A 14,197-nucleotide genomic window follows, 5' to 3' on the forward strand; every position below is an offset into this window, starting at 1 on the left:
GGAGCTAGAATTGGTCAAGAGAGGAGGAGCTTACGTGTAGCTCCTCCTCACTGGACGTCTAGCGAGGAGGAGGAGCTTTCTCTGCAGCGAGCACCACTTGGGGAAAGTTCGAAAGTTCTGCATTGTGTGTACAAATAAGACAAATAAACTCGAGATACAGAAGTTAAAACCTTTACAAGTTTGAGAATAATGAACATTGTTTTAACCCCACTGAACATTTCTTATGCAAATTATCCTTCTAATGTGTAGATTAATTTCAACAGTAACTATGCCAACATTGTACTCAGTGATTTTGCTAAATTGTAAAATTATTTAACCCTGATAGGCTCGTCTTGAATGTCATAGTTATGTTTTTGGCCAATGACATTCAATTTAAAGTCTTCATCACCCAATCAAATTTGAGACATTCAGCGCAGCCAATCGGAAACCAGTGACGCACGTTGAAGTATAAAATATCACGTGACACGCAGTCTCTGCTGAATCACGACGGACATTTTACAACGCTCAACTGAAACAGAGAATATCGTTAAATGAAAGACGCGAGATGATATAATCGACACGACATTCAACGTACAGAGGAAACGAAGAGGAAGAACAGATGTTTAAATGGACTGTGTTGCAGCTAATGTTTGTGTAATAGTGTAAGTTTTGTCGACTCAACGGCTCAAAGATGTCGGACGAAGGCGCGAGGGAGGACGCTTGTCGCGAGTATGAGTCCTCGCTGGAAGATCTGACTTTCAACAGCAAACCGCACATCAATATGCTCACCATTCTAGCCGAAGAGAACATCCAATTCACCAAGGATATCGTCGCAATAATTGAAGCACAAATTGCCAAGGTTTTTATGAAAATAGATTTATTTTTGTTTTGTTCCAGTCATCGTCACTAGGCCTGTTTGTTAGTCAAAAGACGACCTGACATGAGGCCTGTAACATGGCGGCAGCACGGCTAATTTGCTAACCACAACGTGGAAATCAACGTAAACACGAGTTTTAATGATATATGTCATAGCCATTCAGTATTTAATTAATTGTTATTTAATAACCATTTGATTTCCGACAGTATATCCTAACTTTGTGGCTCAGTGAAGTAATTGTACGCCACATTACCAAATTAGGCCAGTTGAAGACTGCATGTTTGTCAGAATGTAGGGTAACAGCTGCTCATTATATAGGACTAGGTGTTGACGCACATTTGGCCTAGTTAATAAGACGCGTCATCCATATTTAAGATTAGGATTACAAAATGAAAATCATCCGATAGTTACGCATGGTAAAAACTGACTGTATTATTAATGTTTACATTTAAGTTCTTACTGTACACATGTAATCCACTGTTACAATGCAGATGTTTCATGACGGATTGATCTACAAAACGCAGGAAAGCTAACGAAATTGTAACTTCTTCGTATTACGTAATCTGGCCAGCGACTCGAGTCAGCGTCGTTTTCTAGTTGATTGTGTGTGTACTTTGCACTTACTGCAATCTTGTACAATTGGCTTGATTCTCAATTGGGTAGCAACATGTTTCCTTTTTATGTTATTTAGTAACAAGGAGTGTGTAGTTGAAGCTTTTGCTTACTGATGCCTGTAGTGATCAATTGGCACACATGGTTTGCTGCCCATCTAAATGGATAATTATTTGAATTCGTGGGTTTAGTGTTATCTTTCTATATTTATATTACATTTTAATGTTTTTGTTTGCAACGTTTTTCTTGCTCTATTTTGCCAAATCTTTCGAATAGTCGTATTGGCTGCTCTGAGAATGAGCATGCCTGGCTTTGTAGTCTTTAATACAAATGTGCGCCATTCAAATTGCTTTGTACTTTCATTAATAAAGGGTTTGGGGTGTTAGATTTATGAGAAATTACTTTTATTTACTGCATTGTTAATAAATGGTATAAAACTGTGACAATAAACCATGTGTAATGTCCTTTTGTCTTTATTTCCTAGTGTATTTTTTGGGTAATATTTGCTGTAATGATTAAAACCTAATTTAAATGTTCACCACCAAGGCATTGCCTTGGTTCAGTGTCATTTTATGACATTCCAGAGTTAAATGTGTCAGCTCCCTTGAGAGAGAAAAAAATCTCTTCACTGGTGCATGTGGGTAAATTTTCTTGTCAATCTTTTCTGGCTTCGTTTATAATGTGAAAACTAAAGTGTCATTGTATGATTGATGATCAATGTCATACATAGATTAAATCTAAATGTGTGCTCTTAATGGATCACTAACTTGAATTCATGGTAAAGTTCAAATATACCAAAGCAAATTAAATTAGCTTTTTTCCACCTAAAGTCTTAGGCATGATTCTACAGAGCCTTTGTGGAACACTTCTATTTTCTTAAAAAAAAAAAAATACCAGCAAAAAACTGAAATGTACTGACAACCTAACAAAATTGTTCCTGCTTGATGGACTGAATTAAACCTGAAGACTGAGGACTGAATTAAACCTGAAGACTGAACACTGAAGAAGATTTTCAACCGTATACTTTTTATATCCTTTTTTTGAACTTGGAACCATTTTTTCACATCAGGAGAATCACTGAGAGCACTACCTGGTTTTTCATGGAGTCGTTATGTTAAGATTTTTTGGAGCCACAACGCATGGACTTCATATTTTGTACTTTGGCTTAACATTTTTTTTTTAAGCCAAACTTTTAACAGTTAAATGGCGTCACCAGTCAAGCTCTTAATTCAATGTAGTTGTGTTTTTCTCCCATGTTGTCCTCTAAACTTGTCAGTTTTCTATCACTTTAGGCACCTGCTGCTGAGAAGCTCCCTGTTTTATACTTAGTGGATTCCATAGTGAAGAATGTTGGACGACAATACCTTGAAGTGTTTGCTAAGAACCTAGTCAATTCCTTTATTTGTGTTTTTGAGAAGGTACATAATTCCTTGAATTTGTGTTCACGGTGTTCCATCTGATTAAATGTTGTGCAATTTGTCCTCATTTAAAACCATGATGTGAATGTATTCACTTTTGTTAGTATTTAACTTCTTTTTAATGGTGAAAAGTCACTGAATACGCCATTGTCTATTTTTAAATTAACATCGTTTATAGTGCGCTTCAGTGTAATGGTTTTGTCAATGTGTTGTGTGAAAATAAACGAAGAGTCAGACGTTTCCCCCCCCCTCCCTTTTGTTTTGCTTCACTTCAGGTGGATGAGGGCACTAGAAAAAGTCTCTTCAAATTGCGTTCCACATGGGATGAAATTTTCCCCTTGAAGAAGCTGTATGCACTAGATGTGCGTGTGAACTCTGTAGATCCTGCTTGGCCCATTAAACCTTTGCCACCAAATGTGAATGCCAGCATTCATGTAAACCCCAAATTTTTAAAGCCGGTAAGCATTTGAGGAGCAATGACTGGTCCTTTAATTTCATGGGATGGGAGGAGTTTCTTATTGGCCTGAAGTATAATTGTTTTTTTTTTTCTTTTTCTGAAATATATGCTTTTTTTTATTTTTTATATATAGACTGAAGAAGTAACCTCTCCCATGCCTGCTACACTACAACCTCCTAGTCATCCCACTGTCAGTGAGAAGAGCTTGACACAAGAACAAATAATTAGGCAACAGTTGCTTGCCAAGCAAAAGCAGTTGCTAGAGCTTCAGCAAAAGAAGATTGAGCTTGAACTTGAGCAAACAAAAGCCCAGTTGGTGAGTGTAATAGTGATGCGCTTTTGTGTCATTTGTGATTGCAGGTTGTACTGGTGAACTTAAAAAGCACAATTGTAATTGCAGTTGTATAACCGTTAATGTTGTGCTAAACGTGTCATTTTGCTGTTTTGTTATTTATCCATTCCACTTGTTGGACTATTTTTGGTGTGTGTGTGTGCCTAAACCGTTTTTACTTCAGTTTTTCTGAAACATCCGCTTTCTGTATAAAAAATTACAGTGGTTCCACGGTCATATCAGGGAAATTTTAAATAAGAATTTCCTGTTCATGTAAAATCCTAAGAAGTCATGGAAATATCTATGGTCAATATAAAATTTTCTAGTTTTGCTCTAAATATTTTACAGGTTGGAAATTGTTTTTGAGTGATCGGTCTATAAAATGTAATAGTACTTGTCCAGTAATGATCGACTGGAGAGAAAAAAATGGAAATTGGTCAAAGCTGTGGGTACCTTGAAATAAACACCTCTCACACACTTGTTACTGGTTGGGAGGGTTACTTTTGAAATGTATTCTACTACAGATTAAAGAATACATGCTGCAAAATGTCATTTATAACGTATTCTGTTAGATTACTCAAGGTCAGTAACTTATTCTAAATACTTTTTTGGGTTACTACTAATTTGTTTTGACAGTACAGTAAGACAAAACACACATGTTAAATAATACTTTCTCTGAAAAACCTAAATAGCTTAAGCAGTGTTGTTTCTAAAACAAGATTCATCATTGAAATTGTTTTAAGGATTTTTTGATATTTTTACAGGAAAGCAATACAATTATTATCAAGAATATGATTTTTGCCCTAATATCAAAGATCTTACTAGAAAAAAAGAAATTGGTGCGGAAGTGAATTTTCTTACCTTGACTTGTAACATTTACATGTAAAATGTCTAGAAATAGCATTTTAGCTTGGTGTAAATCTTACATTTATATTTCTTCTGCTCCAAACTTCACAATTCTTTGTCTGCTCGTATGAATGTAACACAAGTGTTTCACCGCTGTTCAAATTCACTTTGATCGCATCATTTACATGTATAAATGTTTTCTGTCTGAAAGGACTAAATATTAAATGAAACAAATGACAATAAAATGCAAAGTAATCTAAATACTTTTTGAATGTAACTGTATTCTAATTACCTATGATTTAAATTGTAACTTGTGGAATACAGTTACTTATATTTTGTATTTTAAATACGTAATCCTGTAACATGTATTCAGTTACTCCCAAACCCTGCTGGTAGGTATGCTGGACACGGAATCATACAAAGAAGAAAAGATAATATATACTGCCATAGCTTCCAATTCAAATCCAATATTTTTTTAACTAATGTTTCAGTCATATGCCCTTTTGTCAGGTATTTAAATATTAGATTTCATGCAAGCTATGACAGTGTGTAGCATTTTTCTCCCTCATTTGGATCTCCTTTCTGATACTATAATAAAATGAGCTGTTTTTGCTACTGTATTTTTTTAACTGCTCTTTGTTAATGCCGTCTTTGCATGTCAAATGCTTATGGACTGTGGGTTTACTGTTGGCTCCCACTTAGCTTACACTGCCCATATCTTTCAAGAATAGTCTGCATTGCATTGTGAAAGGTTTATGAAATCTGCTGCATAAACTTATGTGATCAGACTGAAATGTCCAGAGACTTTGTTAAAAATATCTGCTGTCAGTATTTCCTAATGTTGGGATCCATTGAATGAATATGCAGCCACAATAATTTAAGTTTCCCCACATTTTGCTAATTTTATTCATCTCTGATTTAGCATTAATAGTATCTATCCCACTTTAGGCTCGTTAATACTTTTGTGTCAATCCTACGCTGTGTCCTACATTGTTGTTTGCATTTTTAGTTCAGTTTTGATGAGTCTGCATAATTTTACATGGACACAGCCAAAATGTTGTGTATTGCTGTGTGTATATGCAAAGAAAGTACCTTTTTCTTTTCTAATTTTAAATAATCGTACATATCTTAAATTAAGAGAAACAATGTAAGTTTATAGTTGTGAGTGTGTGTGTGTGTGTGTGTGTGTGTATATATATATATATTTATTTTTATTTTTTTATCCTCAAGGCTGCAAGTCCTGTTTTGGCTACAAACCACCATATCAATGTCCCTGTCCATCTTGAAGTGTCACCAAAGGTCACCCAAGCTGTTCCCTCAACACAAACCAAACCTTGGCCTCAAGCATCATCAGAAAAAATGTCAACGAGGGATCCTAGAATAAAACGATTTGGTACAACAGCTGTAAATACAAAGGAACAAATGATACAAAAGAAGGAGAGCCAGATTACATTAAGTTTTCTGAATACACCTGAAAAAAGACAGCAAGCCTTAGCAGAAAGACAGAGTAAGTTGGACAAGATAAGGATTCCAAAAAAAGATACCTCTGCCATTGATGAAAGGGTTAAATCCAAGTCTGTTTCACCATCTGGCAAAGGTCTCCTAGTCAGACCCAGAGTGATGGAGACTGAACATACTAGAACAGCTGAATTTAATAAGAAAGACCCAAGGTTACATAAGCAGAAAAATGATAAGACCGATTTAAAAGAGGAAGATGTCAGAGAGAAGAAGAGAAGTTCTGAGAAAAAAGATAGGGATGATACGGCCAAAAGCATGGATCACCAGAAATCCAACGTCACCAGAGGCAAGATTATAAATGGCTCTTTAAATAAACATGAAAGACTTGAAACATTTCTGAAACAAGAAAATAAAGTAAACAGAGAAAAGTTTAGAAAAAGGTCTCGCTCAAAATCCCGTTCACCACCAGTACATTCTCCCAAGAGAAAAGACAGGCGATTATCTCCAAAGAGAAAAACGAGGGGTATTACTCCACCTCCCAAGACTGGAAAGGCTAGACAGTTAAACAAACATCCACATAATGAAGATGCTCTTCCGCAAACAAATTTAAGAGATGAACGAGCTACTACTAAGAAAAGTGCTCTAGAACCAAGGCGGTCAAAAAGGCCACTCGAGGATAGACCTGCAGATCAGAAGGATGGACTGCAACAGAGAATCCCTTCTGCCGAGCACAAAGACACAAAAGATTGCAAGAGGTGGAAGAGTGGATGGGAGGAAAATAAACGGTGAGTGATAACATTTATTTTAAATGTTAAATTCTATTCACTGATCTATTTGTTCTGCCATATAATCAACACCTTGATCAGCCACGTTTTTAAAACAAACATTTGTGAACAGTCCCAAACAGTCAGAACGAGATATCTCGCATGGAAGACTGGGTACCCAGGGGCACAAGACATGGAACACCCAGAGACCCACCACACCTCGTACACCTAAAATACATCGGCTGAGCATTGATGCCAACCTAAAAATACCAGAAGCACTCAATTCTGCAAGTAAAAGGGATCTTCTGAGAAAGGTATGCCAATTTTATCCTTAGTTTTCATGATTATTTTTGCCTGCTGTAATACTTACAATACTTCTAAACAACATTTATTGCAGGCTAGTGAAAGGCATGCTAATGGCGAGATAACCAATGAAGAATTCCTCAATGTAGCCCATCAAATAAAGCAACTTTTTCAGTATCAGGAGGAAAGACAGCGCTCTGACTCTTGGGATGAATCATGTGATGAAGGGATGTACTCATCAAAAAATAAATCACAAGAAACAATAAGTCTTGCTGAGCTTTCTTATCTTGAACATAAATCCAAGTTAAGAAGAACACAACTCCAGCGTTCAGGTAAATTTGTTAAGTAATATAGTTAATTGTTGGTGCCCCAATTTTCAGTAGTGAATTTTAACTTATGTCTTTTTGTTTTGATATAACCTGTTTGAAATTAGCTGTTTAAATGTACCATTTAGGACATAGAAACTGAAGGATATGTTTTTACGGAAATTAAAGAATTTTTTTTTTTTTTGTATGAAGGTGTTGTTAATGAGCTTTTTTTTACTGAGTCTGTGCCAATTATTTTCCTAAATACAATTTGTCAATCTTCACAGTGCACAAAGAGGGCCAGTTGCCTTTTCATGATGACCTGACTTATCAACATCCTCATGAAAAGAGTGAACAATACAGTGAGAGCTCAGATGTGCACAAAAAGCCTAGTGATGCCATAAAACCAGTCTCGGGCCATGATGATCCTAGAAGAACAAATAGGACCCCATCGTGTACAGGTTCCACTTTCAGAAATTCACCAAGCCCCATCAGCTTAGATGGGCCAAAAGTACTGCCATTTGAGCGGGCATCATCACCAGCTGAATTTGAAATGGATCAACTTGCTGAAGGAGACATCAGTCCACGTTTTGAAAGTCCCAACAGTGTGCACTCTGGCACAGGCATAGATGATGGTCCAATAAGTTTAGAGAGTCTTCAAAGAGTAAAGACTTCAAAGAAAAAAAATGAACCTTTCTTGGAACAGGGACAAAGCGGACGAAACCCTGGTGAATCCCCTGGGCAAACACCAACTCACCCTTCTGAAGAACCAAATGTGAAGGCAAATATGTCACGGCATGATGGACCAACTATTTCTCAGAGATTTGATAGATATAACAGTTCTCAAACTCCTTATGATGGGGCACCTAGTCATATGAGGGAGCCAAGGTTAGATGGTCCTCCAAGAATAGATGGTCCACCTAGATTAGACGGTCCACCAAGACCTTATCCTACTCCTCGATTTGAAGGCAATACAGGTGGATATGATGGGTCGGGTGGTCATGGACCCATGAGGTTCCCTGGACATCGATATGATGCCCCTCATGTACCCCGCTTTGAAAGACCATTTCTCAAAACCCTTGAAAGACCTGTGAGATACAATAACCCACAAGTACCACCTAGGCCAATGAGATATGTAGAACCTCATAATATGGTAAGATTTGAGCCTCAAACCCCAATTCATTATGATCAACCCAGGCATCAAAACAGATATGTTTGTCCACCAAGGTTTGATAATCCTCACATGCAACAGGGTCCGCCCGGATATAATGAGCCACGGTTCCAATCTAGACTAAATTATGATGAACAGCAGGGTACAGTTAGATTTGACAATCCGTCAGGTGGGATGCGGTTTGAGAACCCAGTGCAGCCAGAGTCCATAAGATTTGATGCCCAGCCAGTCATGCCAAGATATGACCCACAAGCTCCCCCAAGATTCTGCAGTCCAAATATCCAACACCAGCTGAGACCACAAGAGCCAGCAATGTACGATCCATCTCAAGGTCCTGTGATAAACCCTGGTGTGCCACCACCCAATTTCAATATGACACCTATGAACTCGTTTGGCAGCCCAGCCCAACATTTTTCTATGCAGCCAAATGTTCCTCAAGCACCAAACTGTGGCGTGCCAGTACCTACATCAGAATTCCAGAATTCATATCGACCTCCTCCATTCCCAGGTCCAGGTGTTGGAAATGTTCCTCCTGTAAGTATTCCATACTCAAAATGTCCCTTACACAGCAATGCAAGGTTGAGTGTCATAGTCTTTATTATACCCAAAGTTCTCAGTGGGTAAAATGTGGTGTTTGTTTTTGTGTATTTTCAGATGATTGGAACTCAGCCCTTCATGCCACAAAACCAATTGCCTTTCCAGTCTGGTAAGTCTCTTTTTCTTAATTTTCAAATATCCTGAAATTTAATTGTACAATAATTGTAGTGTTTCTGTCTGAAATTGATTCCATTTTTGTGCCAGTTGTTATGATTTATATTAGACCTGTATCCAAATTGTTGATTGAAAAGATTGATGTTTTCTCAGGTTCCCAGTTTCCACAGCCTGATCCTGAGTCACTTAGTCAGATAGATGTGAATGATCTAGTATCAAAGCTTATTTCCACTGGAATAATAAAACCTTCACAAACAGACTCAACAACTGGTATGCCTACTGTTTGGTATTATATTTCACATTTTACTGTTGTAGAATTATTATTATATACTGCACTGTTATACATTATTATAATTATAGCTTTATTTTATAGAATACTCTTATACTTTTAATGATTTTAAAGATTTATTTTAAATTACTTCAGATTCCGCATTATCAATTCAGTCTGTATCTGTCCCTGAAGAAGAGGAAGAGGAGGAGGAAGAAGAAGATGAAAATGTCCCGGATTTAACTGGTTTTGTTTTGGATGACATGAAACAGTATGTACATCTAACACTAGATTTTTAGACAGAAGCCATGCAAACACAGAAAGATCAATTATGAGACATTATGAACGTGACATTATGAGTTTGTTTGTATTTGTCTGTAAATTGAATTTTACCTAACAGGAGATACGACAGTGTTGTCACCAAACTGTATACTGGAATCCAGTGTTATTCCTGTGGCGTGCGTTTTACTGAATCTCAGACGGATGTGTATGCTGATCATTTGGACTGGCACTACAGACAGAATCGTTCTGAGAAGGACATCAGTAAGAAAGTTACACATCGGAGGTGGTACTATAGCCTGATGGTAAGCCAGATATAACTCTAATTTTATTACATTATCTATATTGTTAATCAGAAAAAGCATTTTGTAGATTTGTAAGAATACTGATATAATCTCAAAATTCAGTCCTGGGATGAGGGATTTATTGAAAAAACTGACTAACAAAATCTTTGTTTTTTAGGATTGGATTGAATTTGAGGAAATTGCTGATCTCGAGGAGAGGGCAAAGAGTCAGTTCTTTGAAAAAGTTCATGAGGAGGTTGTACAGAAAACTCAGGAAGCAGCCAAAGAGAGAGAGTTCCAAAGTGTGAAGGCTGCTGCAGATGTTGTTCATGAGGTAAGACAATACACAGAGGATCATAAATATTAATATATATTACTGATGTGTGATTATGCTTAAATTTGTTTTTAATCAGTTAAAGACTTTGTCTGCCCAGTTGTTCATCAATGTTGCCGCTCAGTTATGTGGATTTTTTTTCTTTTTATTACTGATGTGTGATAACTTGTATAGAAAGGAATTTGATCTGGTTGTTACTACTTCAGTCAGTTAAAGACTTTTACTTTGTCTTCCTATTCATATATCAATCTCGCCTCAGTTATGTGAGATTTGCCAGGAGCAGTTTGAGATGTACTGGGAAGAGGAGGAGGAGGAGTGGCACCTGAAGAATGCCATCAGAGTTGATGAAAAGGTAAAATAATTTCAGTGATAAAGGGTCTTTTTTTACTTGTAATGGCTTAAATTTGTTTTGACAGTCAATGAATACTGAATTTTTTTATTATTTTTTTCAGACATACCATCCATCATGTTATGAAGACTACAAAAATGTAAGTGCCAGTTTGTAGTTTTTGCTGTCTTGTAAGTGCATACATAATTGTATAGAGAAATGTCTTAAGATTAGTACTGTAATTCAATTTAAATACTTAAACGCGATTAATCTCATGATTTTTCATAGTTAATTGTAATTAATCTCAGATTTTGAAAGTGCTCAAATTTGACTTATGTATATACTATTCCTGAAAGAATACAAAATGTGTAACAATGCTTTATTCACATTTCCCCATAGCCTTTCACATATATTAAGATATACATGCACTAAAATAGCACCAATCCAAGTAACATTAAATGTTTCCCAAAGTCTAAAGGTCTCTTATACTTCTGTGTCGATCTTACGACGTAGGCTCTACATAGTGGCCAACACGATGGTTTGCGTTTATAGTTCTGTGTTAGTGTGTCTGCATAGTTTTGTGAGTACACAGCCAAAAATTATATTGTATTAAGAGAAAATGCTTTAAATTCTGAAATAACTGTACATTTCATAATAAAGACAATGCATTTCATGGATTTAAAAGTATTTATTAAATAATTGATGCATTAAAAACAAGTTCATTAAAGTATGTATTATTTAGGTACATATTGTTTATTATACATTTTGTCTCTCTGCATTGCAGGCAACTAAATCAGGCATATACTCTATATTTTGCTTGAGAAATAAATATTATTGCATACTTTGATGCTCTGTGTTGAAAAAAATGAATCATATTAAATAATAAATAACAGCTTGCTTGACCCGCACACAATGGGTGTCATTTTAAAGCTTTGAATCTTAATGCATTTAGGCAAAATAACCAGCTTTGAACAGATGCTTACAGAAACATACGGTCAAAACGTCACACTGATTGGAAAGGTCTCGAATAGAATACGAAAAGTATTGTTTCACTCACAAAGTTTATAAGTTGTAAACAGATGCGTCTTGTCGCATTTTCGCTTGTTCATGAAATAAACAGAATATCAAATAGCAGATGCTCACAAAAGACGAAACGTGTCCAAATACAATGTAACATTCACTGATCAGTGGATACACACAATGCATAGATAAAATAAAATTCAATGCTACCTCAGATATCATTATCATCCTGGGAGCAGTCTCTGGTAACAAAGTGGACGTATCACAGCTGTTGTGGTCTGCGCTGACATTCACATTGTTACATTTTTGAAGAGGTGCACGTCAGGCTATGACGTAACCACCATAGCTATGTGTAACCTACGCCATAGTTTTGACCCAGAAATATAAATCGGCCTTAAGTGAGACTAATTGAAAGAAATGGTCCCCATAGGTTGAGAATGCATTGCAATGCACATTAAATCTCTCAAACCCTCATCCTCCACAATATTAATCGGCTGGCAGGCTGTGGATATCCACTGGATATGGAATTCAACGGCCATGTTCAGAATGGCTTACTACCCATACAACTCTTATTGCATTAACATATCCATGTATAACAGAAATTAGACAGAGTAGTATGGTGGTATGCTATTCCAAACACAGCCAGTGGTTTGCTCTGCTTTTAGTGCAGGAACTGCACGCATAATGATACATCATCCGAATTGTCTGGTAATTATTAGCTGATACTTCAAAAGGTCAGTAGCAATGAGTTCAAATTTAAATTATTTGAACTAGGAGAACTCCAACAAGCTAGCCTTCCACAGCGGTCCCTTATCAGCATCATACCTCGTGTTTGGTTTTTAGGTGATGGTTAAGACAATAACGTAAGTGTCAGTTTGTAGTTTGTGCATACATATTTTATGGGGAAAATGTCTTTTAGATGCATAGCTATGGGACACAATTTGGTTCTTTTTCATAATTTGACCTAGTGGGAGCATATACATGTTGAACCGGAGTGGTAGAAGAATTGAGCCTGTGGGACTCTACACGTTATGGATGCCTGCTCATGTTCACATAGTAACCCCTCCCTTTTAGATATGACCTGAACCCGCTTGGGACGGTCCCAAAGAGCCCTACCTTGTTATCCAGAAATGAACGCATTAAACATATTTAATTAATTGCATGCGTTAAAGTTTTGCTTAAAGATGGTCTCAACAAATTTAACATCTACATATTTAAGCCTTATTTCTGAAACTGCTGATAGGTTAACTAGGCACTGAGTTTTGTATTCTGTTTCTATATAATGGTTATTGTTATTTATGGAAAAAAAAATCTTTCTAAAATCTTGCTTCTTGGCAAAACTCTTCCCTTTTTTGTAGACATCCTCCTTTGTGGAATGCACACCTTCACCCAGTAAAATGCTTACAGAAAACCCTTTAGTGGATTTCATCAAACAAGAGCAGGGTGATGCGGCCTCATGCTCCAGTATTAAAGAAGAACCCTCCGAGGATGATGCGGATGCACCAATGGTAAAAGAGGAGGTTCAGGTTAAGTTAGATGAAGAATCACAAACCAGTGCAATTATTTTCTAACTATGCTGCTATTTAGCCACTGCTTTTGTGGTTACTTTAGCTGGTCTTTTGTGTTTTTGTAAAGAAATGATATTTTTTATATTTGAGAGCTGCTGGGGCAGGGACCTCAGCTAGTCATACTTTAAATACATTTTTGTATTTGTATTTGCCTGCAGAATTCAGGTGTTCTTGCAATGTGAATGCCCGATGAAATGTACTTCAAAAGATGTATATTGGGGTTAATGTGTATGTACAGTTTAATTTATAAATAAAGATATTTTTTGAATTCTTTGTGTAGTATTGATCAACAAAGGTTTTTTTTTGGGGGGGGTGCATTTTTATGGTTCACAGAATGAGACATTTAAACTGTTTTGGGAATGGGGAACGGTGGATGAATACTGAATGACATTTTTGTTCAAAATGAGGGGGAAAAACTTTTCAGATGTTGGTTATTCCCAAAATCTAGAACTGGGGCTGACTAAATCATAGATAGTTAATGGTTTCTAATTTACTATGAGAATGCTCACATTTATTTCCCTGACCTCAATATGTAAATAGTTATTTCAAAGTTTGCAATCTGTATTTGGTAATACATGTTTAGTTTAAAAAAAAAAAAAAAAAAACCCGGGGTGTATAATTTTTTGCAGAGGTTCAATGGGCAGTTTTGCTTTGTGGAATATCTAATAAAAAATAAATCTGAAGAAGTAGTAGTGTCTTGTGTGAAAACTGATTATTCTGTGTGCTTTTTTTACTCAAATTTAAATGTCAATTTTATCCATAATTCCAAATAAAGTTTCAGTGCTAATGGAACATTCTCTGTTGATTTTTATTTCAGCACCATCAATGTGTGAAATTTCCCTCTATATACCAGAAAATGTATATTTCCAGTTTTTCCTGTTCAT

At 36.3% G+C, this 14,197-nt stretch overlaps 1 protein-coding gene across 1 annotated transcript; it reads left to right on the forward strand.

The window, feature by feature from the left end:
* The first annotated feature begins 474 nt into the window (after positions 1-474).
* On the forward strand, positions 475-14,105 carry pcf11 (PCF11 cleavage and polyadenylation factor subunit). Its single transcript, XM_052103867.1, has 16 exons — positions 475-838; positions 2,761-2,886; positions 3,162-3,344; positions 3,477-3,659; positions 5,751-6,763; positions 6,876-7,056; positions 7,140-7,377; positions 7,638-9,055; positions 9,176-9,227; positions 9,386-9,502; positions 9,657-9,771; positions 9,901-10,084; positions 10,242-10,397; positions 10,657-10,749; positions 10,850-10,885; positions 13,104-14,105. Exons 1-16 carry the CDS (start codon positions 671-673, stop codon positions 13,314-13,316), a joined length of 4,476 nt encoding a protein of 1,491 aa, XP_051959827.1. The 5' UTR covers positions 475-670; the 3' UTR covers positions 13,317-14,105.
* The last annotated feature ends 92 nt before the right edge of the window (positions 14,106-14,197 follow it).

The sequence above is a fragment of the Xyrauchen texanus genome, chromosome 34 (assembly GCF_025860055.1).
Source record: "Xyrauchen texanus isolate HMW12.3.18 chromosome 34, RBS_HiC_50CHRs, whole genome shotgun sequence".
NCBI classification, from domain to species: domain Eukaryota; kingdom Metazoa; phylum Chordata; class Actinopteri; order Cypriniformes; family Catostomidae; genus Xyrauchen; species Xyrauchen texanus.